The following is a 24,263-nucleotide window of genomic DNA, read 5'->3' as shown; positions in this document are numbered from 1 at the left end:
GAGTTTGTTTCTTGTGTTTATACTCTTCTTCTTCTCATTGGATTAGAAGGTTCTTCTTTCTAGGATCTCTTACTCTAATTTTCCAATGTCGTTCAGGGAAGCCACTGAGCTTAGCCATTTTTCTCCACCTCTCAATGTTCTTCTCCATCTTAAGATTCAAACCACAATAACCTTTCAACTTCTTGGGCATCTTGTCGTACACTTTCCACCATCTCTCATGCACCGACTCGCTTGCAAACACACGCCTTGTTTTCAAGTCCCAGTTGCAATCATAGTCTCTGTAACATAGCCACGGTTTTAGTCCCAAGTAGTGTATGCCCTCTAGATTCTCTGGGAGGTTGCGTGCTTTATCTTTAATCCTGCTTTCATCACCGAAGTACTTCATCGTGTTCAAACGTTTTGATAACCTATGCCACCACACGAAATATTCGTTCAGGAATCCTTGGTCTCCCCCGTTGTATGACTCTATCTTGAATGCTTTCAGCATCAAATCCTCGAACAGACAAGCTGATGGCTCCAGAACCTTAACAAAACCATAGTTTGAATTCTTAGATACGTACACAAAAATATCAATTTGTATTTGAAAACATTAATGGAGTTATTTAATGGTATATATGAAATTGTTATTAGATGCATTACCATGACTCCTGAGTTGAACAAGAATTTGTTATTGCCAGCAGCCGAAAGTTGAGGATAGAAGAAAAGGTAATCAATGTTCTTGACGATGATGAAGTCTGCATCTATGAACACTAGCTTATCGTAATCTGTTACTTGCCACACACGTAGCTTACTGTAGTTCCACTCATTGTAAGAACGCTTCTTGGAAAAAGGACTACGAATTCTCTCTACTCGCCTTAGTTTCCAGCCGGCGAGCCTTAGACCAGTGAGAGAATTCTTGGTAATGGAGTCGTCGTGGAGGAGTATCATGTCCTTGGTTGATCCAGATTGCCTTATGCTTTGTGCTAATGCTATTGCCCCGCATACGTAGACCTCCGATGAGTGTAGTAACGTCACGTACGCAACACGCTGGGCAGGAAATGATGATAATGTTGTTTTGGATGTCAGAGTTTTGTTCTTGTCGTCTCGTATCCATGCTTCTTGACCTTTAACAACGAATGAGAAAACTAGTTAGTTGAAAAGCAAAGACAGTAAAAAGAAAAGAGGATCGGAAGATTTGGTATAAGAATCACAGATCTGTATTTAGATGAGACCTAATAAATATTAGTTGTTGAAGATTGCTTCCTATAGCACTTTACCCATCAGATTAAAGATGTATAAATATATAGCTATAATCATATGGATTTGGAAGTCTATGATTTTTGTAGTCTCTTTCCGTATTAAGATAAGTTTTTAATTATTTTTGGAATGTAGTTGATAGCCAAATTAGGTATCTGTTCGAATTTCTTTAATAATTTTACTGCTTTTAATCTATAAAAACATCAATTGATTTGTTGGATTTTCTTTTAACTTATGCATATGTCATATGACTACTTTGAAAAGAAGAAGACGTAACGAAAGTACAAACAAGTATGAATGAATGAATTAACCTGTTTGAGGAAGCGGGGGAGCAATCTGACAAGAACCAAGAGGCATGAGAAGCTTTTGCTTCAACCTCTTCAGATCAGGCCTATACACCCAATATTCACCCACGCGCCTCACGCGCTCATCACACCTAAAGATCTCATGCATAGGTCCACATGACCCGACGAAGACAACGTACACCGTCCGATCAACATCCCTCGAACCACTCTCCACCGCAAGATTCGCTGCCGCCAGATTCACCTGTAGCCTGAAAACGTCTCTCAACCCTCTCTTCTCCGAGAAACCGTCGCACGGCACTTTGACAACGACGACGTCCACGTCAGCGTCAGGACCTTCCGTCTTCGGGAGAGGGACTTCGGGACAAATAGGCGTGTGCCACGTGTGATCCTCGTCGATCCAAACCGGGAACAAGCTTTTCCACGTCAGATTCTTCGGAAGAGGATCGAGCGACACGTGGATATTCTCCAAGATCGACGTCCCCCTTGCCTCGTAGCTCTCACGCTCGTTCTCGGCGATGTTGAGAAGGCCCACTCGGATCTTTTTCTGATCCGGAAGATAGTTTCTGATGAGTCGGAGCCATCTCGGGTTACGGACCTTCCAGTTAACCGGCTCCGGCAAAGAATAGCGAATTTCAACTAACGAAGGAGAACTGATCATGGGATTGAGCAGAAACAGAGGTTTGAAGGTTAAGAGCAAACCCGAAAACGAAAACGATATTACTATAAGATAAAACATAAAAAATCTCCTACTCGAACTTTGGTTTTTCGCCCCCATCTTTTTCCCCCAACTCTCTCTCTCTCTGATCTCCTATGCTCTTAGCGATATATGTATCTATTTACATGTAATTAACGTGTCTGTGTGGAATTCATAATCTCATAGATAAGATACATGCACGTATATGTGCGAATTCATAGGTGTATCGTGTATGATTGGGAACAGAAGAAGAAGGGTCTTGAGATGCATGGAGGCACGTTGGCGTCCAAGTCAATTCGTTAGGTGAGTCTACGAATAATTGTGTAATAAACTTACATACGCTAGTTTGGCCCTTGTGCTGTGTTATCAATTATAATTTAATGACAGATTTGGAGGAAATTTTAAAAGTAATATAGTTTTTCTTGTCTTACTCATTAGACTTTAGGTTTATATTCATACAAGAGATATAATTTGTCTAACAAATTCTTTACATATTTAATAATGATAAATTTATTTATTTAGTAATACGAGAATATTACATTTAACTTTCATTTAATTCAATCTCGTAATCTCCGGGATCTCCTAATATTTAACAACTAGATTAGGACCCGTGCTAGAGCAGGGTTGAAATTTTTTTATTTATATTATAATTTTAAAATAAAATATAATTCATATGATTGCTTTTAAAATTTTTTTTTGATAAAACATTATGCAAGAAAATCATATGCTAAATATGATGCTTGTAAAAAGCACATATTTGTAAGTTTTATATTGTAATTTTGTAATTTTATGTATAAGAAATAGTTATTTTTATTGTTTGTTTTTATTTTAATTTTTGAACATGTTTAGTGAGAGTGTTTTAATATGACAAAAAAAGTTGTGTACTTCCGTTTTATTATATAGGGGATATTTTGGACATATCAGTTTGGTGACTAAGCTTATGATTGTTGTGTTATTTAAATAGCGATCAACATTCAAACATTGAACAAACGAGTAGTAGTTAGTTTGCCACATAGAGTTTTTTTTTGGTTGGCCTCTTCAAATCATTGCTATATTTTATGATTTAATAACATATTTTGTTGGGTACGTGATTACGGGAACATAATCATTCAAATCGTATTTTCAATGATTTATTGTTAGTCGGTTGATTAATCTAATGTCAATAGCTATAAGCTGATTATTGTTAGGTATGGGTTGAATATACATGTAGTCCGGTACTACTGATATATGCATAACTAATCATATCAATCTTTCTATTTACTCAAATTTGAAGATTAATGTATTTATTTTAGTTAAGTAGATACTGCATGTAATAAACCCATCCAAAATATTATTCAACAAATACATTTATTAAATAGATTTATTATTAATAAATGCAAGATTTCTCTAGTGTTTACAATAACTCCTAACATTTTTGAATTTTAAAATTGCAGTTATTGGGAATTTTGCAAATAAAACCAAAAATAAAAACAATAAATAAGAAACTAGCCTAAAACATCACCAAACTCGTGCCGGTGTTCTCCTCTGATCTCCGTCTTCGGATCTCTCTTTTTCCATCGCTAGTCATTTTTTAAGCACTTTTCCTTTTACCAAGTGTTACTTTCTTAATTTTGATTTTTATGGCTCTATATGGTTGGTTATTCTCACCTAATTTACTCACCCCCTTTTTTTTTTATCACGCCCCAATCGCTTTTAAAATGATCTAAATAATTTGCCATTGATGTTTTCACTAAAACACAAATACAATTGTCCAACATGGACAACAATTTATTTAGTGCATTGTTGAGGTTTATTATAAACAGAAAGCAAATTAGACTCAAACATGTCATGGGGTTGAGAACGGGTATTGAACCCTATGAGATCTAATCTCCCGTTGTTCCTAAGTGGTAGAGCGGTCGGCTGTTAACTGTTTGGTCGTACCCCCAACACAACCATCACACTGTCGGATCCCACATAAAAGAAAAAGCTATATATAGCCTATATGATTGGGAGAAACTCTTCCTTTCTTTTCATTGTCAATCACATAAATCCCGCAAGGGAATCCACAAGACTGAGAAGAAAACCGTCTGAGCCAGACTTAGCTACCAAGGATACCGATACCGGAAGATTTTCGTGTAGCCCTAATGGTATGGTCACCTATCAAGTGAACAAACACCAGAAGATCAGACCGGTTCTTATTAACCGACTCCGCAAGAAGGCATATTGGATGTTGTTGTATTACCTGACAAAATCCAGAAACGCCGGCGATCGACAACAAGCTGAAGGCTTTACTGCTGAAAGATTCAAGTGCAGCCACATCAGCTTTGAGATGCGGTGGAGGACCTGGTACTGTTGGAATCACCAACACACCCTTCTCCTACAAAAGCACTCAGATACGTAGTAAAAATTGGTATGATTCATATTTAACTGGTCACCAGTCTGTAAGTGTTTTCAATCATAACCAAACTGAACCAAATCGATAAGCAAAGAAACAAAAGAAATCCATATAATATTTCCTACAAAACCGAATTAAAACCTATTCCACAGAATCTGTACATAAACCAAACCGAAAACCGGATTGGACACTTTCCTAAACTTGTTATATAAGTTTCTAACTCTGGAAGAAATAGGAACAACTTTGTACCCCGAGCAAAGTTGAAAGAGCCGTTTTAAGTTCGGATTTCACGGATCGGCAATGGTCTATCTTCTCATCGGACATCCTGATAGCTACCTCCATCAATGCTGATAATCCAGGACCAAACTCTGGTTTCACCGACGAGACCCATGCACTGTGGTTTATCTTGAATTCATGCCTGAAGTATGGTTTATGACTAGGTAACTATTAGAAATCGAAGTTTGGTTTATGACTAGGTAAATGACTAGGTAACTATTAGAAATCGAATCAATCGATATAGAACGTAGATGAGATAGATGTTCTTACGTACATTACTGACAATAGCATTGAACTCGATAGAGCCATAAGAGACGGAATGCTGAACTCTTGTTGTGCCGTGACATCTTCACTTGTCATGAAATGTTTAAGGCTAGGAACATTCTCTTTAATGTATCCTCCAAGATTCACCTTCTTTACTTCAGTGTTGCCTTTGATACAGAGAAAAAACATTTGACTTCTCTTTCAACAAAAAAATACAAGTTATTTTGATGGTATTAGTATTACCTCCAAACGATTTTTCCACGGCTCCAACGAGAGGCTGCACCAACAAATCACGTGGTACACTACACAGCTTGAAGCAGTCATCCGCGATAATCAATTGATCTGGTTCGATGCAGTTCAGGTGAGGCTGCTTCAGAAGAACACAACCTACGCGTTTCAAAGTGGATGTGTCTCGAGCAAACCATCCTAAAGACAATGTTGGAACCATCAATATATATCAAGATTCGGTTTTTAACCAAACAAGATTCTCGGTTTTTAGTTGTCTTTACCAACTGTATCCAAGCTCTGTGCCAGTGGAGTAACTCCGGCAGTGGAAACAGCATTGTGTGATGGCCGGAAACCAAAAATGCCACAGTAAGATGCTGGAACTCGTACACTCCCTCCGGTATCAGTTCCTGTTTGCTCAAAAACAGAACATCAAGAAACAAATTAGACAGAACAACAACAAAAACTCACTCTTTGATTAATTATGATTAGTCATAACTCGTATGGAAATTTTTTGTTAAACTGACCAATAGAAAAATCAACAAGACGAGCAGCTACAGCTACGGCTGAGCCACTCGACGATCCGCCAGGCAATCTATCGAAAGCAATCGGGTTTCTGGGAGTCCCATAATGCACATTATCTCCATTTATACTGCAAATTAAGTAACATATATCATGCCCAAAAACGTAACAAGCTTAGTCTAATAGCCATTTTTTGAGGACTAATTGTTAAGATGTCCTGGTTTGAGCATTCTTAAAGTCTCTATAAACCAGAGAAGAAAGTGGAATTGAACCTGCAAGCCATTTCATCCATAATGGTAAATCCGAAAGCGGTGGCACCAGCTTCTAAGAGTGATGAAACTGCTGGAGCCGTGGAAGTAGCTGCCGAGTGCGTCCTTAACCAATCCGGATTACCAAAACCGGTTACGTGTCCTTCCACATCGAAACTGATTAAACCAAAAACAAGAAGCTCAAAAAATGAATTGACAAAAAAAGTAAAATGGTGGACAGAGGAAACACTAATTGTATTCATTCAAAGGATGATATCTTACATATCTTTAATGGCAAAGGTGAGACCCTGTAGAGAAGGAGGAACCAAGGAAGAAGGAGTTGGAGAAATTGTTAATTTCTCAATGAAAGCTCCATAATCATTATCAGTCGCCATTGATGCTGTTCCCGTTCTGACGAGGTATAGTACTTGGTAGATAGATTATATATAACCAAGTAAAACATTTTTTTGGTTTTGGTTTTGTTTTTTTTTTTTAACAAAAAAAGGTAAATATAAAAGTAAAGCTGGTTGTAATAATATAATTGTTGTGAATTTTGATAGCTTATGTTTATTGTCCCTTTTGTTTTTGTTTCTTGTCGGCTCATAAAATTAAGTGACCACGCTTTATGATCAAACATTAAACAAAACAGTACTTCGTGTAGTTTAGTTTGCCACATAAGATTTTTTACTATTTATTGCCAATTATATTTTATGTTTCCGTTACATGTTTTGTTGGGTAGGTGAATTTGTCGTTACGCGGACAGAATCACTCAAATCGCACATTTTCAATGATTTATATTGTTAATCGGTTGTGATTAATCTAACGTTCTAATTAGCTGATTATTAGGTATGCGTTACCGTATACATGTAGTCCGGTACTACTGGTATATATATACATAAACTAACTAATTCAATCATTCAACTTACTCAACATTTGAAGATAATGTTTTTATTTAATTAAATAGATATTGCATATAATAATAAACTCATCCAAAATATTATTCAACAAATACATTAATTAAATAGATATATTTAAGAATATATAAATTAATTAAACAAAGTATAACTAATAATAAAATAAAATATTAAAAGTAAATTTGTAATTTTGCCAGTCTAATCTGATGACATCACCTGCTTTGAGCTGTCTTGCATCTCTGAGAAGGTTCCACCCACTTCCGATAAAATAACCTGTTGAGTCCAGTCTCAAATTTACCCAATATGAATTGCTATTGTCCACAATTTCTACTTGAATACCGCTATGAGGTATTGGAACTCTAGTGATTGCTATTATGTTGTTAACTTTTTTTTTTGGCAAACGCAAACGACCATATTGAGAAACGTCGGTTTCTGTTAATTCTTTTTCTATCATAATAATCGGATTCATTTTACTTAATTTTGAAGTGTCTTAGAAATATAACTAAGAATGTTTTTGAAAAATGAAATATTGAGGAGTTTGTGAAGAGTTCAACCCATTATCATATCTATATATAGTTCTCAGCCAAACTAAAGTTCATTGGCTTTTTAAATGTCTATTTGAACAATAATAATTTTATCAAAAACAAATCTCTAAATTTAGTAAATTTTATGGATTCTAAATTAGCATATTATTAATTTTCTAAATTTACAACATTATAGGTTAAATTAATCATATATTTCTTATTATGCTAAAATTGTATTTACAATAACCTTATTTTAGTTTATTTTTAGCAAAAAATATTCTCAAGCTTAATATTTTTCCAAGCCCTCTAAAAAGTGTGCATTATATCTTTTGACATCTAATATTTCTCTAGTTTTTTTTACAATATCTTCTACTATTATTTTTGACATTAATCATATATTTCTTGTTTATTGCTAAAATTGTATTTACAGTAACCTTTTTTTTTAGTTTATTTCTTAAAAAATTCTTCTCAAGCTTATTATTTTTCCAAGCCCTCTAAAAAGTGTGCATTATATCTTTGACATCTAATATTTCTCTAGTTTTTTCCTTTTTTTTTTCCTTATGTTTATTTTCCCTTTGTTTTTAGTCTCTTGTCGTCTCATAAATTAGAGCATCTTTATTGGTAGATAAATATTTTTGAGTATCTTATATTTTTTTTTAATATTAAACAATGTACTTTTCCAAAATAAGAACTTTTTGTTTGTTAATTAAAATTATACTCCCAAAAAATTATTTACATTGCTATAGACCTATAGTAGACCATGTACAAGGTTCAGCAGAATCGGCAACCTCAAACACGAACTGACCAAAACTGAGATGAACTTATCTACTTACTCTACCTGCATCCAGAATTTAAGAGACCAAACAGTGAGTGATATGCATCAATTTTGTGTTATATAGAGAAGAGAGGGCACAAAATAGAGAAGGCCACAGTTTCTGTGATCGGGATAACAATCACATAATAGCTAATCTATCAATCAGGTTAGGATACAAAGAAGTGAACCACAACTCCAACCCCGCCCAGGTTATAATCATGCACCTCCACTGAAGGAAACCATCATGTCTGATGTAAGTTAAAGAAGATAGTAACGAGGATAAAGAGACAGAGGAACTGTGGTAATTTAAATTCAGATGATGAAAGCCGAGAGTAGTAGAGAAGAACTAACATTATCAGGATACTAGCATCACGAGATGACAGCGGTTACAGACCTCAAGCCCCTCATCCTGTTCGCAAGCAATACCAAGACCATTATACATGTTCTTCATCAGTAGTGTGCACGATTTACTAGGGTAGAAATGAACTCTGCTACAACGTGGGCCAAACCGACAAGCTCCAGTTTTCAAATGAAAAGGACAATGAGCTTTATCCTGGCGATTGAGAGAATAACAACAAAGCAAAGTTACTAAAAGAACATAAGAATGTTAGCTAACACTAATGCAATCTCAATCAAGGAATACAAGAAGCACCTACTCAGTTCCAAAGTTTGGTACTTCTTGTACAACATTCTCCAAAATCTGTTGAGCAGAACTAACATTCTCATAATTGTTCATCTCCAGTGTTTTCGATTCCTGTATTACATCACAAAAAAGTTGAACCACAAGGGGATAAAGGAGACAGCTTGTTTTCAAGGGAATGATCTGTGAATAATACACACCTGAGTTAATGTACAGACTAGACAGAACGAGATGGTGTATGCAATAGTCCAAGAAACTATCAGTACCCTGTCAAAAGTAAAGAGTATGGAAAAAGGTCATGATGCAGAAAAGAAGAAAAATAACTTTCTCTTAACACACTCACTCAAGAAAACACAAATTAAGAAAAATAACTTACTCTAATGTTAAACATCCTTCTCATCTGCATACGAAAGAAACCCAGAGTAGGATCCAATCAAAAGAACAAACTTTTGTTTATTTCATCAATTTTGATTAATTAGTCACAATAAAATAAGAGACTCTGCTAAATACACCAATGGGCTTTTGCTCTTAGTGACCACGCTTATGATCAAACATTAAACAAAACAGTACTTCGTGTAGTTTAGTTTGCCACATAAGATTTTTTTTACTATTTATTGCCAATTATATTTTATGCTTTAGTTACATATTTTGTTGGGTAGGTATGGGTTGGGTACTACTGGTATATACATAACTAACTAAATCAATCATTCAACTTACTCAACATTTTTTTTTGGTGGGAAAATAGATACATTAATGTTTTATTCAGTTAAATAGATATTGCATATAATAATAAACTCATCCAAATTTTATTCAACAAATACATTAATTAATAGATATATTAAGAATATATAAATTAATATAACAAAGTATAATTAATAATAAAAGGAAATAAATATTTTCACATAGAAAATATAAATTTGTAATCTTGCGGTTGCCAGTCTAATCTGATAACATCACCTGCTTTGAGCTGTCTTGCATCTTTGAAACTGCTCCACCCACTTCCGATGAAATAACCATTTGAGTCTTGTCTCAAATTTACCCAATATGAATTGCTATTGTCAACAATTTCTACTTGAATACCTTGTCGAGGTATTGGAACTCCAGTGCTTATTATTAAGTTGTTAACTTTGTCTAGTGGCAAACCCAAACGATTTTTACTAGAAACATCGATGTCTGTTAAATTTATTTCTATCATCATATTCGTACTCGGATTCATTTTACTTAATTTTTAAGTGTCTTAGAAATATAACAAATAATGTTTTTAAAAAATGAAATATTTGAGGAGTTTGAGTTCAACCAATTACCATACCTATATATAGTTCTTGGCCAAAATAAAGTTCATTGGCTTTATAAATGTTAATTTGAAAAATATTAATCTTATCAAAAACAAGTCTCTAAATTTAGTAAATTTTATGGATTCTAAATTAGCATATTATTAATTTTCTATATTTACAATAGGTTAAATTAATAATATATTTCTTATTATGCTAAAATTGTATTTACAATAACCTTATTTTTAGTTTATTTATATATATAAAAAATCTCAAGCTTAATATTTTTCCAAGCCCTCTAAAAAGTGTGCATTATATCTTTGACATCTAATATTTATCTAGTTTTTTTACAATATCTTCTACTATTATTTTTTACTTTAATCATATTTTTTTTCTACTATTATTAATCATATATTTCTTATTATGCTAAAACTGTATTGACAATAACCTTATCTTTAGTAATAATAATAAAAAAATCTTCTCAAGCTCAATATCTAAGAAACATAAATTCCATTAATATTAGAAAAGCCTCTTTTCCAAGCCCTCTAAAAAGTGTGCATTATATCTTTGACATATAATATTTCTCTAGGTTTTTTTACAATATCTTTTACTATTATTTTTGACATTACTCATATATTTCTTATTATGCTAAAATTGTATTTACAGTAACCTTATTTTTAGTTTATTTTTTAAAAATATTCTTCTCAAGCTTAATATTTTTCCAAGCCCTCTAAAACTTTGCATTATATCTTTGACTAATATTTCTCTTGTTTTTTTACTATATCTTTTACTATTATTTTCACATTAATCATATATCTCTTATTATGCTAAAATTGTATTGACAATAACCTTATCTTTAGTTTTTGAAAAAAAAAAAATCTTCTCAAGCTATAGAATCTAAGAAACATAAACTCCAGTAATATTAGAAAAGCCTCTTTTCCAACACCTCTAAAAAGTGTGCATTATATGTATCTTTGACATCTAATATTTCTCTAGTGTTTTACAATATCTTCTACTGTTAGTTTTGACATTAATCATATATTTCTTATTATGCTAAAATTGTATTTACAATAACCTTCATTTTAGTTCTTTTTGAAAAAAAAATCTTCTCAAGCTTAATATCTAAGAAACATAAACTCCATTAATATTAGAAAAGCCTCTTTTCCAATCCCTATAAAAAGTGTGCATTATATCTTTGACATCTAATATTTCTCTAGTTTTTTACAATATCTTCTACTATTATTTTGACATTACTATTTTTTCGAAATCACTATTAAATAACAACAAGAAGCCATCTATATATATATCAAGTTATCAACCAATGATACGATGACAGTAAAAAAAAAACAGAAAGCAAATTAAATACGTTCAAACATGTCAATCATATAAGTTCCGCAATGGAATCCACAAGACTGAGAAGAAAACCGTCTGAGCCAGACTTAGCTACCAAGGATACCGATACCGGAAGATTTTCGTGTAGCCCTAATGGTATGCTCACCTATCAAGATATGGAAATTAAAACATCAGACCGGTTCTTATTAACCGATTCCATAAGAAGGCATATATTGGAATCTTGTTATATTATTACCTGACAGAATCCAGAAACGCCGGCGATGGACAACAAGCTGAAGGCTCTGCTACGGAAAGATTCAAGTGCAGCCACATCAGCTTTCAGATGCGGTGAAGGCCCTGGTACAGTTGGAATCACCAACACACCTTTCTCCTACAAAAAGCAAAAACTGGATTGGACACTTTCCTTATTTCAATGATTGACATACCTAAATTTGTTAAAAGTTTCTAAGTCTGAGAGAAATAGGAACAAGTTTGTACCCCAAGCAAAGTTGATAGAGCCGTTTTAAGTTCGGATTTTACAGACCGGCAAAGGTCGATCTTCTCGTCGGACGTGTTGATAGCTTCCTCAATCCGTGCTGATATTCCAGGACCAAACTCTGGCTTCACCGACGAGACCCATTCACCATGGTTTATCTTAAATTCATACCTAAACTTATGGTTATGCCTATGTACGGTCAGAATTCGATAGAGGGTAAATGAGAAAGATGTTCTTACCTCTGTAACAATCTCATTGAACTCGATAGAGCCATGAGAGACGGAATGCAAAAATCTTGCTGTGTCGTGACATCATGACTTGTCATAAAATGTTTAAGGCTAGGAACATTCTCTTCAATGTATTCTCCAAGATTCACCTTCTTTACTACAGTGTTGCCTTGATACAGAACAAAAACATCAAGGAATAAACTCTGAGTTCTCTTGCAACAAAAGACTACAAGTTGTTTTGATGGTTATTAGTTATTATTACCTCCAAACAACTTTTCCACGGATCCAACCAGAGGCTGCACCAACATATCACGTGGTACACTACACAGCTTGAAGCAGTCATCCGCGATGATCAGTTGATCTGGTTTGATGCAGTTCAAGTGAGGCTGCTCCAAAAGAACACTACCTACACGTTTCAACGTGGATGTGTCCCGAGCAAACCATCCTACATACAATGTTGAAACAAACCATCAATATTTAGATTCGGTTTTTAACCATTCACATCTCGGTTTTTAGTTGTCGTTTACCAACTGTGTCGAAGCTCTGAGCCATTGGAGTAACTCCTGCAGTGGAAACAGCATTGTGTGATGGCCGGAAACCAAAAATGCCGCAGTAAGATGCTGGAACTCGTACACTCCCTCCGGTATCAGTTCCTGCTTGATCAAAAACAGAACATCTGATTAGACAGAAATAACAACAACAACAACAAAATTTACATTTTGATGAATTCTGATTAGTATGTTTTAACTTATTTAGTATTTTTTTAGTTAAACTCACCAATAGAAAAATCCACAAGACGAGCAGCTACAGCTACGGCTGAGCCACTCGATGATCCGCCAGGCACTCTGTCAAAAGCAATCGGGTTTCTCGGAGTCCCATAATGCGCATTTTCTCCGTTTATACTGCAAATTAAGTAACATGATGCACAAAAAACGTAACAAACCTAGTCTAATATTTCAGTTCTAGCTATTCTCAAAGTCTCTAGCAACCAGAAAAGACTTGGAATTGAACCTGTAAGCCATTTCATCCATCATGGTAACACCCAAAGCGGTGGCACCAGCTTCTAAGAGACATGAAACTGCAGGAGCCGTGGAAGTAGCTGCCGTATGTGTCCTTAACCAATCCGGGTTACCAAAACCCGTTACGCGTCCTTCCACATCAAAACTGATTCAACCAAACAAGAATCTCAAAAATGAATTGACAAGAAAGTAAAATGGTGGACAAAGGAAACACTGATTGTATTCAAATAGATATCTTACATGTCTTTAATGGCAAAAGTAAGACCCTGTAGAGAAGGAGGAAACGAGGAAGGAGGAATTGGAGAAATTGTTAATTTCTCAATGAAAGCTCCAAAATCATTATCAGTCGCCATTGATGCAGTTCCAGGTTCTGACAAGGTTAGATGATAACCAAGTAAAGCTTCTTGAAGATAAAGGCTACATCACAAATGTCAACAAGGATAGAGTGGCCAGGTCATTTTCTTTTCTGTTTTTTTCCTCAAGTTTATTGTCCTTACGTTTTATATATCCAACGGCTTCAATCAAATATACTCTATTGATATTATAAAAATGTCACAAAGATAGACAAATCAACATTCAAATAAAACAACCCTTGTCAAGCACACTTAGTTTTACAAATTTTACACTCTTTTTGGTTCATCCCTAAAATCTCTCCTCAAGAAAGGATCGATAGACATAAACACTTAAGATTCTTCTATAACACCAATTTGAAAATTCTGATATGTTCTTTTCATTTTCTTGTCTAAAGTCTCCTCCTTTCTTAATTCCACCCTGGACGAGACTAGAAACTCTGCAGGAAAGAAACGCATAGACTATCACATTTTACTTCAAATTACAAAGGTAAGGCCTAAAAAAGAAGCTGGAAAACTCACAGTTTCTTGCTAATTTTCCGAGTCAGGTTGGTCAGGTGCCTGTTGTTGCCACATCGGTTGACCCATATAAGGATTAGGTGGGTATGCAGCACCGGGGTTCCCCATAACCATTCCCGGGTTCCCTATTGGAGCTGTTCCTGGAGGCAAGTATCCATAAGGGTAACCAGCCGCAGCAGCCTCAGGGACAGTTCCCCTCGGAATACTTCCCAAAACCTCATCCCGGAGATCCTCACGGGGAACAATATCCACAAGAAAGTCAAAGATATCGGTTCTAGTCACAGCAGCGGCAATATCGTTCTTCTGCAGCGTCCGCCTCTTATTCTCCTCAGTGTGGTTCCAAGACCTGAGTGTCAGCTCCAAGATGAACATCTCACAGGCTCTTGCAAAGACGACAGGGGCTTCAGCAGAGATCATACGGACATCCTCGTCAGCTTTCATGATTTTCTTGATTCTGGCGAGAGGAAGGCTGTGGTTCTTGAAATCGGTTGTCTTCTCAATATCCTTGAACTGATTCTCCCAGAAGGCTTGAAGCTGCTGTGCAAGCTGCTGCTGTTGTTGCTGCTGATGGATCTGGTGGAACGCCAGCTGGCCTGGTTGTTGTGTAGCACCCCCGGATACAGTAGCAGCAGTGGTAGTCATGGGATTGGATTGGTATGGGTTTGTTCCGTAGTTCATAGCTCCTGATTGACCATGCTCTTGTTGATCCATTCTCTACCAGAATAAACAACAAAAACGTGGTATCAATTCTAAGCTCGTAATAAGAATCATCTGACCAGAATTTAAAAGATTTATACTGTATTAAGGAGATAAGGTTTCCCTAAACAAAAACAAGAATCAACTTAGAGATATGGTTTAATCAGTATGTCAAGATCAACCCAGAACATCTAAACAGCAATAAGTATGGAGACAATAGATTAAACTAGTTACAGAGGAACCCATAAATTTGGTAAGGCAAACAAGAAAATATCGAAAGGGATCGTCTTTAATCACTTTCAACAAAGAATCTGCTAACCCGGAGCAAATAGAATTGTTCTTACAACAAGAAGCCTATTATTTTGTCTATGTGAATTCCCAATATATGTAACTAAGAACAGGTCAAATGTTAGAAAAAACAAAAAAACGAGAGTGACCTGTGGAAGGGAGAATCTGAAGTTGATTGATGCCGAAAAAGAAGAATCTGAAGGGGGAAGAGACAGGTTGATCCTCTTGAGAGAGTTGTAAGATCTGTTTAGGGTTTTTGCTGCTTTACCCTTTGTTTTCGACTTTAACAATGAGGAAGGAATTAGAGAGAAGACAAGAGGGAAGTAAGTGGAAGCTTGTAAAAGCTGCTGTCGTGTCAAGCATTGGGCTTATGTCAAGATTCTTCTGCTCTTGTCAGATGATTATTTGTTTTATCTTAATATCCATTTTTTTTTTTTTTATTATTTATTATTTATTTTATTGTCTTGTGATTTAATTGGCAGCAGCCCTTGAACTATTGCTGATTTATGATTTGAAGTGCTAAATAAACATATCAAATGCAAATAAAGTGACTTGTGACTATTACAAAGAATAGAAACGAACCAGAATCAACGAATTGTTCTGCTCCAATACTACCATTTTTGAAAGGTGAGAAACCCCTGGAAGGTATTATTATTTCTCATTACTATCAAAAGAATTACAAATGTGTGGTTTATACATACATATACCAGACCCAATGAAACAAGACCAGTACGTACAATCAATATAAACCTGATATGGGGAATTCCAAAATCTCCTCCCAAAAAGATCAGCATATCCTTTTGCTCTTCACATGTATTTTACCATCACCTATCTATCAAACTCTCCTCATCTGCCTCACCGATGATCACAAGTGTTGTGAGATTCGGAGATTACCTGTGACCAATATTGGCTCAACTCAAAATTTTGCCAACTAACAAATATTCCTCAACACTGAAAGTCTGAAACTCTCGTTGACCCAAGATTATTCACTCCGCAGACTTTATGCAGCATATGATCATGTTGAGAAGCTGGCGATGATTAAACTAACAAACGTGAAAACAACATACAGTCCAACAAGACAGATCCCCCAGAATCTCGGAACTCGGAATCTAGACCAGGTTATTACCAGCAGAGATCCCATCAAACTAAGCAACAAGAATACGAAAGCGATCACAATACCTATATGGAATCCAAGTTCGTAAGCGTTTGGATACACATTAGCTGTTTGCATCACCAAGGCCGATCCAAGTCCAACAAGCATGTTAAACATTGGACCAGCAAAGCAACCAGCCATAGCCATTGCTGGTCTACCCGCCTTTGCAACTGCCACATCAGCAACAAGGTCACCGACCGAATTTCCCCAAGCAAGAACAGTTAGGCCGAGGAGTGCCGGAGGCAGTTTAAGGAGGGTTCCAAGTGCAGCCAAGCAGTTCAGAAGCTCACCAGCAATTGTCGATATCCAGAAAACACTCATTATGAAAGCTACAACGATCACCGGCAGTTGCTCGGTTTTTGGTGGTTGCTTTTCAACTGTGAAGTGAAGGAACGCTAGGGAAGACGTCATCAAGAGGACAACAAGCCAAAGCGGGAGATGAGTGTTTGGAAAGAGGAACGAAATTGGGTGGTTTAGTGGTACAAAAGAGTTGCAAGAGTATAAAAGGGCAAGAGGACAGAAAACAATGTTGGCAGAACGATAAAACCTAGACCATTCAGAAGGAGAAGGCTTTGGGATGGTAAGGCTCAAAAGAACTGATACAGGAGTTTCCCACATCCTTGAGATCTGCAAATCACAGCAGCAAAAGCAATATCAGACAACCCGGTCTTAACACCAAAATCGCTCAGACTTATATACATATGCAGTCTAACAGAAAAAGTAAATTACAGGAAACTGATAGGATCTACACCGGTAAGTTGAATTCACAAGATGAATACACATGATAGAGAGACTTGATTAACGACTCTTGACCAGTTCTCAATCCTAAACTCTATGAAAATCAAGAATACCTCAAGCTTCTTTCTAACATGCAAGTTTAGCTAACCGATCTAACTATTGTTCCTGAGCTGTCAACATAGCTACAATCCGGTTGAATCAGCCTAAGCAAGTGACAGAGCTCAATCACTAGACTTACACAAAGACTTATCATAACCTTATAAGAAAACAGGGAGCCACTAAAGTTCTTAAGCAAATCAAAACCTTTATTATACACATAAATCTAAACTAAACAGTATCAGAATTCACAATTGGTGGCTGAAGATGTCATGCTATCATAAAATCCCCGCATTATGATCAAAGAAAACATTCTCTTACCATTCCATAAAGACGAAAGATTCCTGAAAAGAGATGTTCTTTCTCTGCTTTATAACTCTCAAAAGGACCTGAAGCAATCTCACAATCACTAACTCTCAACAAATCCTTCTCTTCCTCACTAATTATTCTCCCTTTATCAACATTGGTACCAAAATCCATCCAGAAGACAAAACCAACAAAGAAAACGTAAAACCCAACGAACCCTACAGCTTGCCACACAAATATCTCCCCACTCAAGTAGACATAAAACAAGAAGGAAGCAGCGATCAAGTAAAAAAGCACATCCCTAACGAAAGAAGCAGCATCCACAGGAAACGGCGCCGCGTAGATCGCAACAAACCCAACGACAAACGCGGAGACGAAAGTGCCAGCAGATAAGATAGCTCCGAACCCGGTACGATACTGACCACCACGCAAAGCAGCAACAGAGGCAAACACGTCAGGTGCGCCGTTACCTAAAGCTAAAAGAGTCACAGCGGCCATACTGGGAGAGAGGTTGAGCCGATCGGCGAGCTTAGTAGTGACGGTTGAGAAGTGAGTCTGAGCGGTTTTGATGAGTATGTAGAACTGTAGAAGAATGAAAAAAGACAAGATTGGGATCGTGAAGAATAGGTTTTGGTTGAAGATGCAGTAATGAAGGGAGAAGTAGTTGATGATTCCGCCGCCGCCATTATCGTGGGATCTCGAGGAGAAACAAGAGGAATCTGGGTCAAGGATTGAGCTACTAGTGTTCGTAGTGGTGGAATCTTCGAGAAGAGAACGAAGATGATGATGATGATCCGGGAAAGTGGGAATGGTGGGTGTAGTGAGGAAGAAGAAGAAGATGAGAATGGAGATTAGGGTTAAACACAGAGCTGAGTTTCCAATGGTGGATGAAGAAGGAATCATCAATTCCATGCCATTCAAAGGATTTGATTTTAGCATCTGATTCGAGTTTCGCTGAGATCTGATTGTTCCACTTCCATGTGTGAACAAAAAATAAGTCAATTTGCCCACTGAATTTCACAAAAAATTAGTCAATTTTGAAAACAACTCCGGAGAAAAATTATAAAGAAGGGGCGTTCCGAGAATTGAACTCGGGACCTCTCGCACCCTAAGCGAGAATCATACCACTAGACCCAACGGCCTTTTTGTTTGTTTTTCTTACTTCATTTGTATTAATACTAAACCATATTAAACCGGGACCCATACAAATGTGAATTCCAATTCGATTTTGAATTAACACGATACCAATTACCAAACTCCACGTTATCAATAAAACCAACAAACAAATGGGATAAATATTTCATTTCCATACATAATAAGAACAATTGTATAATCCTACTATATTAATTGGGAAGTACAAATATAAAACTAACCTTAAAATGTGTAAAAAATTACATTCAATTGCCATTAGAAAATTTTAATTAAGCTTAATTAATTAATTTAAATAAATATAAATAATTAAAAATAAAATAAAAAACACTCACAGATCAAATATAAAAAAATCTAAAAAAAATATTTTCTCTCTCTAATAAATTTTGGACGAAATTACTAAATAATTTTTTTTTTAAAAATAAACCAATCAGAATTTTTAAAACTAAGATTTTATATCCAAATATACAATATAATTATTTTTAATAACTAAATTTTGAAATTTTTGTTAAGTTTTCAAATTATGATTCTCCTATCATCTTTATTTTATTTTATTTACAAATTGTTTGGAATTTTCATATAAGACTTACGATTAATAAAATGCAGAATTTTTTCTGCATATGTTGTGATTTAAATTTTTAAAAATAAATATAAATTAATCAATCTATGAAAAATGTATGTTTTAATTTTCACACTGGTGGGTTGGTAAAACTAAATTTATATAAATGATAATTAATAATTTTTATTTGCTCACAATTATAATAATAAAATTACTACTTTATATTTCACAAAATAATGATGCAAATACAACAAACAAACAATATAAAACTGTAATATATGTCAAAAATAAAATACTATAATATTCCAAAATACTTAGTATTCAAATAGACTATTAGATTTACAGAACAATTAAAAATAAGTATTTTTTCAAACAAAATAACTTTTTGAAAAATATATAACAATAATTTTTATTATTATATTATATATATATTTTTTTAAAAATGTTGACCGATATCTCCTAGTTAGTATATAGTATAGAGATAATCATCATTCTTCATCGTCGGTGACATCTAACAAGTCAAAATATTCATGGAGATGCAATGAACAAGAATCGTTGGATGTTACACGACAACCATCAACACGATCCATTTGATCATCAATCATTTCTTTGGACATCCCCCAACCTAACATCTCTTCTTCGGTGTGGTGTATCCCGAAAGTGTACTCTCCGCTCGCTCCTAACTCCATCACTCGAAACTCGCAGTTCCCAAAGTTGTTCAACCGCTCGAACTCTTCCACCGTCCACTTGAACCATTTCGTTAGAAACACCCGAGAGGTTAGTCCGTGTGACACGATCACTAGGTTTAGTTCACTTGATGGATCAACTTGATGCCTGTTCATGTCCACGTCCCTCCACATCGATTCCAGAAAACCTTTCAAAATGAGGTGATGAAAAACATTGAGATTATAGCATCAATTACGATACTTGATTCTTATACTACAGTAAATATAAAAGAAACAGCCTAGTTAAAAAACTCTACAAACTAATTTAATTTATACACAATTTAATCTACAGTTACAACTTTCACCAGTCGCACCTAATTTTATTGTAGTTTCTTGAATTAGTACGTATACGTAAGATACACGAAGACGTTCCCCTAAAATGTCAACAAAGTCGATAACCAAACAAACTACGTCTTCTTTGCACATGTCAAAAGTCCTAATAATAGTCTCCTTTTCTAGCTATAATAATTGTCAAATAATATACAACTATATATTTTCTGAAAAATAAATGTATAAAAGTTATATTCAATTTTATTCAAATTCAAGTCACCTATATTGGTATCAATGTCCAATATAATAAATAAAATAAAAAGATTAAAACTTACTGGAAACACGATCATAGACGTCGGCGGCAGATTCACCTTCGGGGAAACGATAGAAAAATCTACCAAAACGTTCCCTCGTCTCCTTGACAATTCTCATCCTCTCTTCAACTTGAAAATTCCCAAAGTCTTGTTCTCTGATCCTACACTCTTCCCTCACTCCTATCACGCGCTTCTTCGAGAACCCTTTCCCTACTTCCCTCAAAGTCGTCCTCGTTCTCTCGTAAGGCGACACGTAGAAGTACACGCGCCAGTTCTCTCCACACGCTCCACCGCTTTGAGTCGATATGAGTGCTCTCATTTTCTTCCCGGCCTCACGCGCCTGCGCTCGTCCTTCTTCCGTCAGAGGGATCTTGTGATCTGGTGTGGTCGCGTATGCACCTGCGTCTACGTTGCCTGCGGACTCACCGTGACGCATAAGTATGATGCGTTTTGGGGGCATCTTCTTCTCATGGTTCACCATTTTCTTGTATATCTCTCTTTCTCTTTTTGGTCGTTTAGAGTAGATTTGATTTTATGGTGGAGACTGGAGAGAGGGAGAGATGCTTATTAATACAGTATGTATTATACACAAATTCAGAGCCCACCATATGTGACAACTTTCTCAATATAACGACTACTTTTTGGGTTTTTACGATTCCACTCTGTTTCCATTACGCATTCAAACTCACACCCATAAAAATTCAATTATTGCACAGAGTTGTTGACCATTGCCTTGTATAGACCGGCCTTTCGAACCGGCGGAGACCATTGAGAAAGATCCGGACATATACTATTTGATTTGACAAAACTATTTTTTGGGCCTTTCTATCATATTTAATGCCGAATTTTATGTCCTAAGCCCAAACATTTTGTAGGCCCAATTTGTTTTGTTTAAGTCATTTATTCAAAACCTAATCATGACTAATTTCATACACTGGTGTCACCAGAATGTACAGGTTAGTGATATGTGTGTTAGTGTCGCAAACCCATATAGTGCATAATATTGACAAAATAAAACTCATTTCACACTATACAATCGCATATATATGCTTCTTCAATCATAGCTTCTTTTTGCTTTTCTTGGTATGATTTTCATCATCAGTTGAAGTTTATCTCCATTAATTAGTTTCGTTGGTTCATATCATGATGCATTTAACTCGGTTATAATCTTCTCTTTGCTTTTTAAAAAAACAGAATTAACATAATGTAATGTCGCTTAGCAAAAAAAAAACATAATGTAATGTGTGTGATTAATAAATAAAAATAGTGAATGTAGTGACAAATGGATTAAGGTTTAAACTCATTTGTATCATCTACTGTGAAGTGTGAAAGTGTTTACAAATGAAAATAAGGATCGTCTAGTTAACATTTAGTAACTAACTAATATATTAACTAGCCGATTAGCGATTTCTAGAACAGCTTTGATCCACTAGATCGACTGCTTTGATACCAACAAAACAGAGAGCTACTTCGGCTTGTGCTTGAAGCTCATCAAGAAACTTGACAACTTTCTCACGGTCAAACCCGATGCCATTCTCATCTTTAAGCATTTTCCTCACTCTGTCTACAAAGGATGTGTCTCCGTGTCCGGTGCAAACTATAAACATCGCATTGTTCGGTAATGCGTCGTAAAGGGATTGGACTCTCTCGTTCATTTTCTTTAAGATTTCCTTGGTTTCAAGTGAAACATTGTTTTTTTCCTTGAGGCTCGTGTTGTTGTTACATGTAAGCAATGAGATCATCTCCGCTATTCTGAAATTTTGTTTCTGCGTGCTCTGGAAATGTGTATTCAATTCTGAGAACTGTGTCCAAACGAACTGTGACCGCTTGTTCTTTACCTCCTCCATGGCCTTTGAAAGTGCTTCGTCGTCAGAAGAAACTGGAATTGAATTGGATGATGATGACTCACAAGCATATCGCTTCACAATGTTGATATTGTCAATCATACAAGTAGATTTCCCGCTCTCGCTCAAAATGGCGAGTAGGTTTCTTCTTCTCACTTCCGGTTGTGAGGAGCCAAAATCAGGTCCATGTTTTATCTTCAATAGTGCCAAATCCATGGCTGCTTTTGCATCCTCTACGCTGTCATATCCAGATTCAGACAGCTGTATCTCTCTAGCAAGAAACTTTTCTGCTAGAATTCGACGTTTAGTTTTATAAGATGGACCATGTGGATGCTTGTATAGTACGGCAGTGTCAATCACCAGATTATGAGAGATCTTCAAAGAAAACAAGTCATTTTCCAACGAGTGTCCGACTAATATGGTCTCTTTGAAAACCAGCTTTAAGAACTCTTGCTGGATATCTTCAAGAGTCGTTGTAACTCCTTCCATCATCATAGCTGTTATTCCACTATACCTTGTGTTATAATCAGTGATAGGATTTGTTGGCATGACTAATTTATCTAGTAGAACCTGTCCTTGGATATCGACCAGTGTCACTCTTGTTAACTCCAAACCCTCCTTTGTAATACACATCTGGCAATCAAGAGCCACAATTTCATGGTGAGATGATCCTGGTGGTGCAGCAAGTGTAGGGGTAAGCTGATCAAATTGTTCAAAAGTGTATCCATTTTGTTCCAGTTCCTTTGGACTTAGAGTATAGTATGCAACAGGGAACAGATTGCATGCTTCTGGGCTAGATACAAGGGGAGGTGGTGGTTCCACTGAACTCGTAAGTACAGTTTTCTTTTTTTTAACCTTGCAAGTAAGGATTGTATCAATAGTCCTCATGTCATCAACTTCAGAGCTCAAACCTAAAAGTGTTATAGGATTGCCACAACACGATTGCAAACTAGCAAGTGCTTTAGACTGTGATAAGTATAAAGCTGCGTCCAACCCTGGAAGGTAAAGCATTACAACCTTTGGAATGAGAGGCTTCTTCTTAATAAACACCCACGAGGGCTTTGGCATATAACCTTCTTCTTCTGCAAGAACCCATGTCACAAGTCCCTGAACATCTTGTAAGTTCAATGTTGTTGTTTCAGGGCTCTTGAAATCGAGTTCTGCTTTCGCTTCGGGTCCATATATATCGAAGAAGCTGTTTCCGGTATTGCTCTTTTCATTATCCCTACCGTCGCCACTTTCTCTAACATCTTCTGCGTCGCGCTTCCGCTTCCAAGACGACATTCTTGAGACGACGGCGTAAAACTCTATTCGTCGTAATCGACAACTTTACCGAGAAAACGATTACGCCGCCGAGTATAGCCGTCGTCTAACACCGTCGTCGCGTTTTTAATTTGCCGTCGGAGAAATTTTAAGGGTTTTATGTTTTAACCTTGACGCCTCCAACAAAACTTTTAAGGGTTTTATGTGATTAGCAGCCTACTGATTAGCTTTGACATATTGCTAACACAATATAATGTAAACTTTCCTAAACACATAAGGAAATAGTTAGGGAAAAATGCCAAAAAAAAACCTGAAGTTATTTTCATTTGGAAGTTTAATACCCAATGGTTTTGGATTGGAATAAAAATACACCAAATAATAAAAATGTGTTATTTAAAACCTAAAGTAATTAGTATTGTTATTTTCATACCCACGATTTTTCAACAAAATCAAAATCTCAATTTTACCCCGGTTATCTAATTAATTTTTAATTTTTAATATATAAAATTTCGGTTTTCTAATAACCATATCAAATCGAGTTAACCGGTATTTAATTCTCTTTAAACCGTTTCTTCAACCTTCCGCTATCGGGTTGAATATTTTTTTGATTCA

General features: G+C 35.8%; 9 protein-coding genes and 1 non-coding gene across 11 annotated transcripts; all 10 read right to left on the bottom strand.

Annotated features, from left to right (window-relative positions):
* On the bottom strand, positions 32-2,605 carry LOC104755087 (putative UDP-glucuronate:xylan alpha-glucuronosyltransferase 5). Its single transcript, XM_010477418.2, has 3 exons — positions 1,548-2,605; positions 640-1,103; positions 32-523 (listed from the first exon to the last, which is right to left on the bottom strand). The coding sequence occupies exons 1-3, from the start codon at positions 2,314-2,316 to the stop codon at positions 35-37; spliced, it is 1,722 nt and encodes a 573-aa protein (XP_010475720.1). The 5' UTR covers positions 2,317-2,605; the 3' UTR covers positions 32-34.
* Positions 3,922-6,584, bottom strand: LOC104755086 (amidase 1-like). The gene is made up of 9 exons (XM_010477417.2): positions 6,427-6,584; positions 6,169-6,321; positions 5,902-6,026; positions 5,659-5,784; positions 5,393-5,575; positions 5,160-5,316; positions 4,859-5,027; positions 4,457-4,591; positions 3,922-4,371 (listed from the first exon to the last, which is right to left on the bottom strand). Exons 1-9 carry the CDS (start codon positions 6,537-6,539, stop codon positions 4,255-4,257), a joined length of 1,278 nt encoding a protein of 425 aa, XP_010475719.1. The 5' UTR covers positions 6,540-6,584; the 3' UTR covers positions 3,922-4,254.
* On the bottom strand, positions 7,231-7,527 carry LOC104755085 (B3 domain-containing protein At1g08985-like; the record flags this gene model as incomplete). The annotated part of the gene is made up of 1 exon (XM_010477416.1): positions 7,231-7,527. A coding segment is annotated over exon 1 (297 nt), but the record flags the coding sequence as incomplete, so codon positions are not given.
* LOC104755084 (B3 domain-containing protein At1g08985-like) lies at positions 9,935-10,301 on the bottom strand. The gene has a single exon (XM_010477415.1). It carries the CDS (start codon positions 10,250-10,252, stop codon positions 9,935-9,937), a length of 318 nt encoding a protein of 105 aa, XP_010475717.1. The 5' UTR covers positions 10,253-10,301.
* LOC104755083 (amidase 1) lies at positions 11,586-13,829 on the bottom strand. Of its 2 annotated transcripts, none has more exons than XM_010477414.2 (9): positions 13,622-13,829; positions 13,374-13,526; positions 13,140-13,264; positions 12,890-13,015; positions 12,625-12,807; positions 12,375-12,531; positions 12,138-12,306; positions 11,896-12,030; positions 11,586-11,805 (listed from the first exon to the last, which is right to left on the bottom strand). In XM_010477414.2, the coding sequence occupies exons 1-9, from the start codon at positions 13,732-13,734 to the stop codon at positions 11,689-11,691; spliced, it is 1,278 nt and encodes a 425-aa protein (XP_010475716.1). In that variant the 5' UTR covers positions 13,735-13,829; the 3' UTR covers positions 11,586-11,688. The 2 variants fall into 2 exon arrangements, 1 of the variants encoding a protein (XP_010475716.1); XR_762176.2 differs by having other exon boundaries at positions 11,669-11,805; positions 11,896-12,046.
* LOC104755082 (nuclear transcription factor Y subunit C-9-like) lies at positions 13,898-15,595 on the bottom strand. Its single transcript, XM_010477413.2, has 3 exons — positions 15,384-15,595; positions 14,254-14,964; positions 13,898-14,171 (listed from the first exon to the last, which is right to left on the bottom strand). Exon 2 carries the CDS (start codon positions 14,959-14,961, stop codon positions 14,263-14,265), a length of 699 nt encoding a protein of 232 aa, XP_010475715.1. The 5' UTR covers positions 14,962-14,964; positions 15,384-15,595; the 3' UTR covers positions 13,898-14,171; positions 14,254-14,262.
* On the bottom strand, positions 15,861-18,593 carry LOC104755080 (cation/calcium exchanger 5-like). The gene is made up of 2 exons (XM_010477412.2): positions 17,543-18,593; positions 15,861-17,014 (listed from the first exon to the last, which is right to left on the bottom strand). Exons 1-2 carry the CDS (start codon positions 18,464-18,466, stop codon positions 16,250-16,252), a joined length of 1,689 nt encoding a protein of 562 aa, XP_010475714.1. The 5' UTR covers positions 18,467-18,593; the 3' UTR covers positions 15,861-16,249.
* On the bottom strand, positions 18,598-18,669 carry TRNAP-AGG. Its single transcript has one exon. It is a non-coding gene; the product is annotated as a tRNA-Pro (tRNA).
* LOC104755079 (phosphoglycerate mutase-like protein AT74H) lies at positions 19,633-21,250 on the bottom strand. The gene is made up of 2 exons (XM_010477410.2): positions 20,566-21,250; positions 19,633-20,109 (listed from the first exon to the last, which is right to left on the bottom strand). The coding sequence occupies exons 1-2, from the start codon at positions 21,023-21,025 to the stop codon at positions 19,724-19,726; spliced, it is 846 nt and encodes a 281-aa protein (XP_010475712.1). The 5' UTR covers positions 21,026-21,250; the 3' UTR covers positions 19,633-19,723.
* Positions 21,945-23,672, bottom strand: LOC104759123 (small RNA degrading nuclease 5-like). Its single transcript, XM_010482091.1, has one exon. The coding sequence runs from the start codon at positions 23,670-23,672 to the stop codon at positions 21,945-21,947; it is 1,728 nt and encodes a 575-aa protein (XP_010480393.1).

Source organism: Camelina sativa, chromosome 17, assembly GCF_000633955.1.
Source record: "Camelina sativa cultivar DH55 chromosome 17, Cs, whole genome shotgun sequence".
NCBI lineage: Eukaryota > Viridiplantae > Streptophyta > Magnoliopsida > Brassicales > Brassicaceae > Camelina > Camelina sativa.
This window is presented reverse-complemented; position numbering and strand designations above follow the sequence as displayed.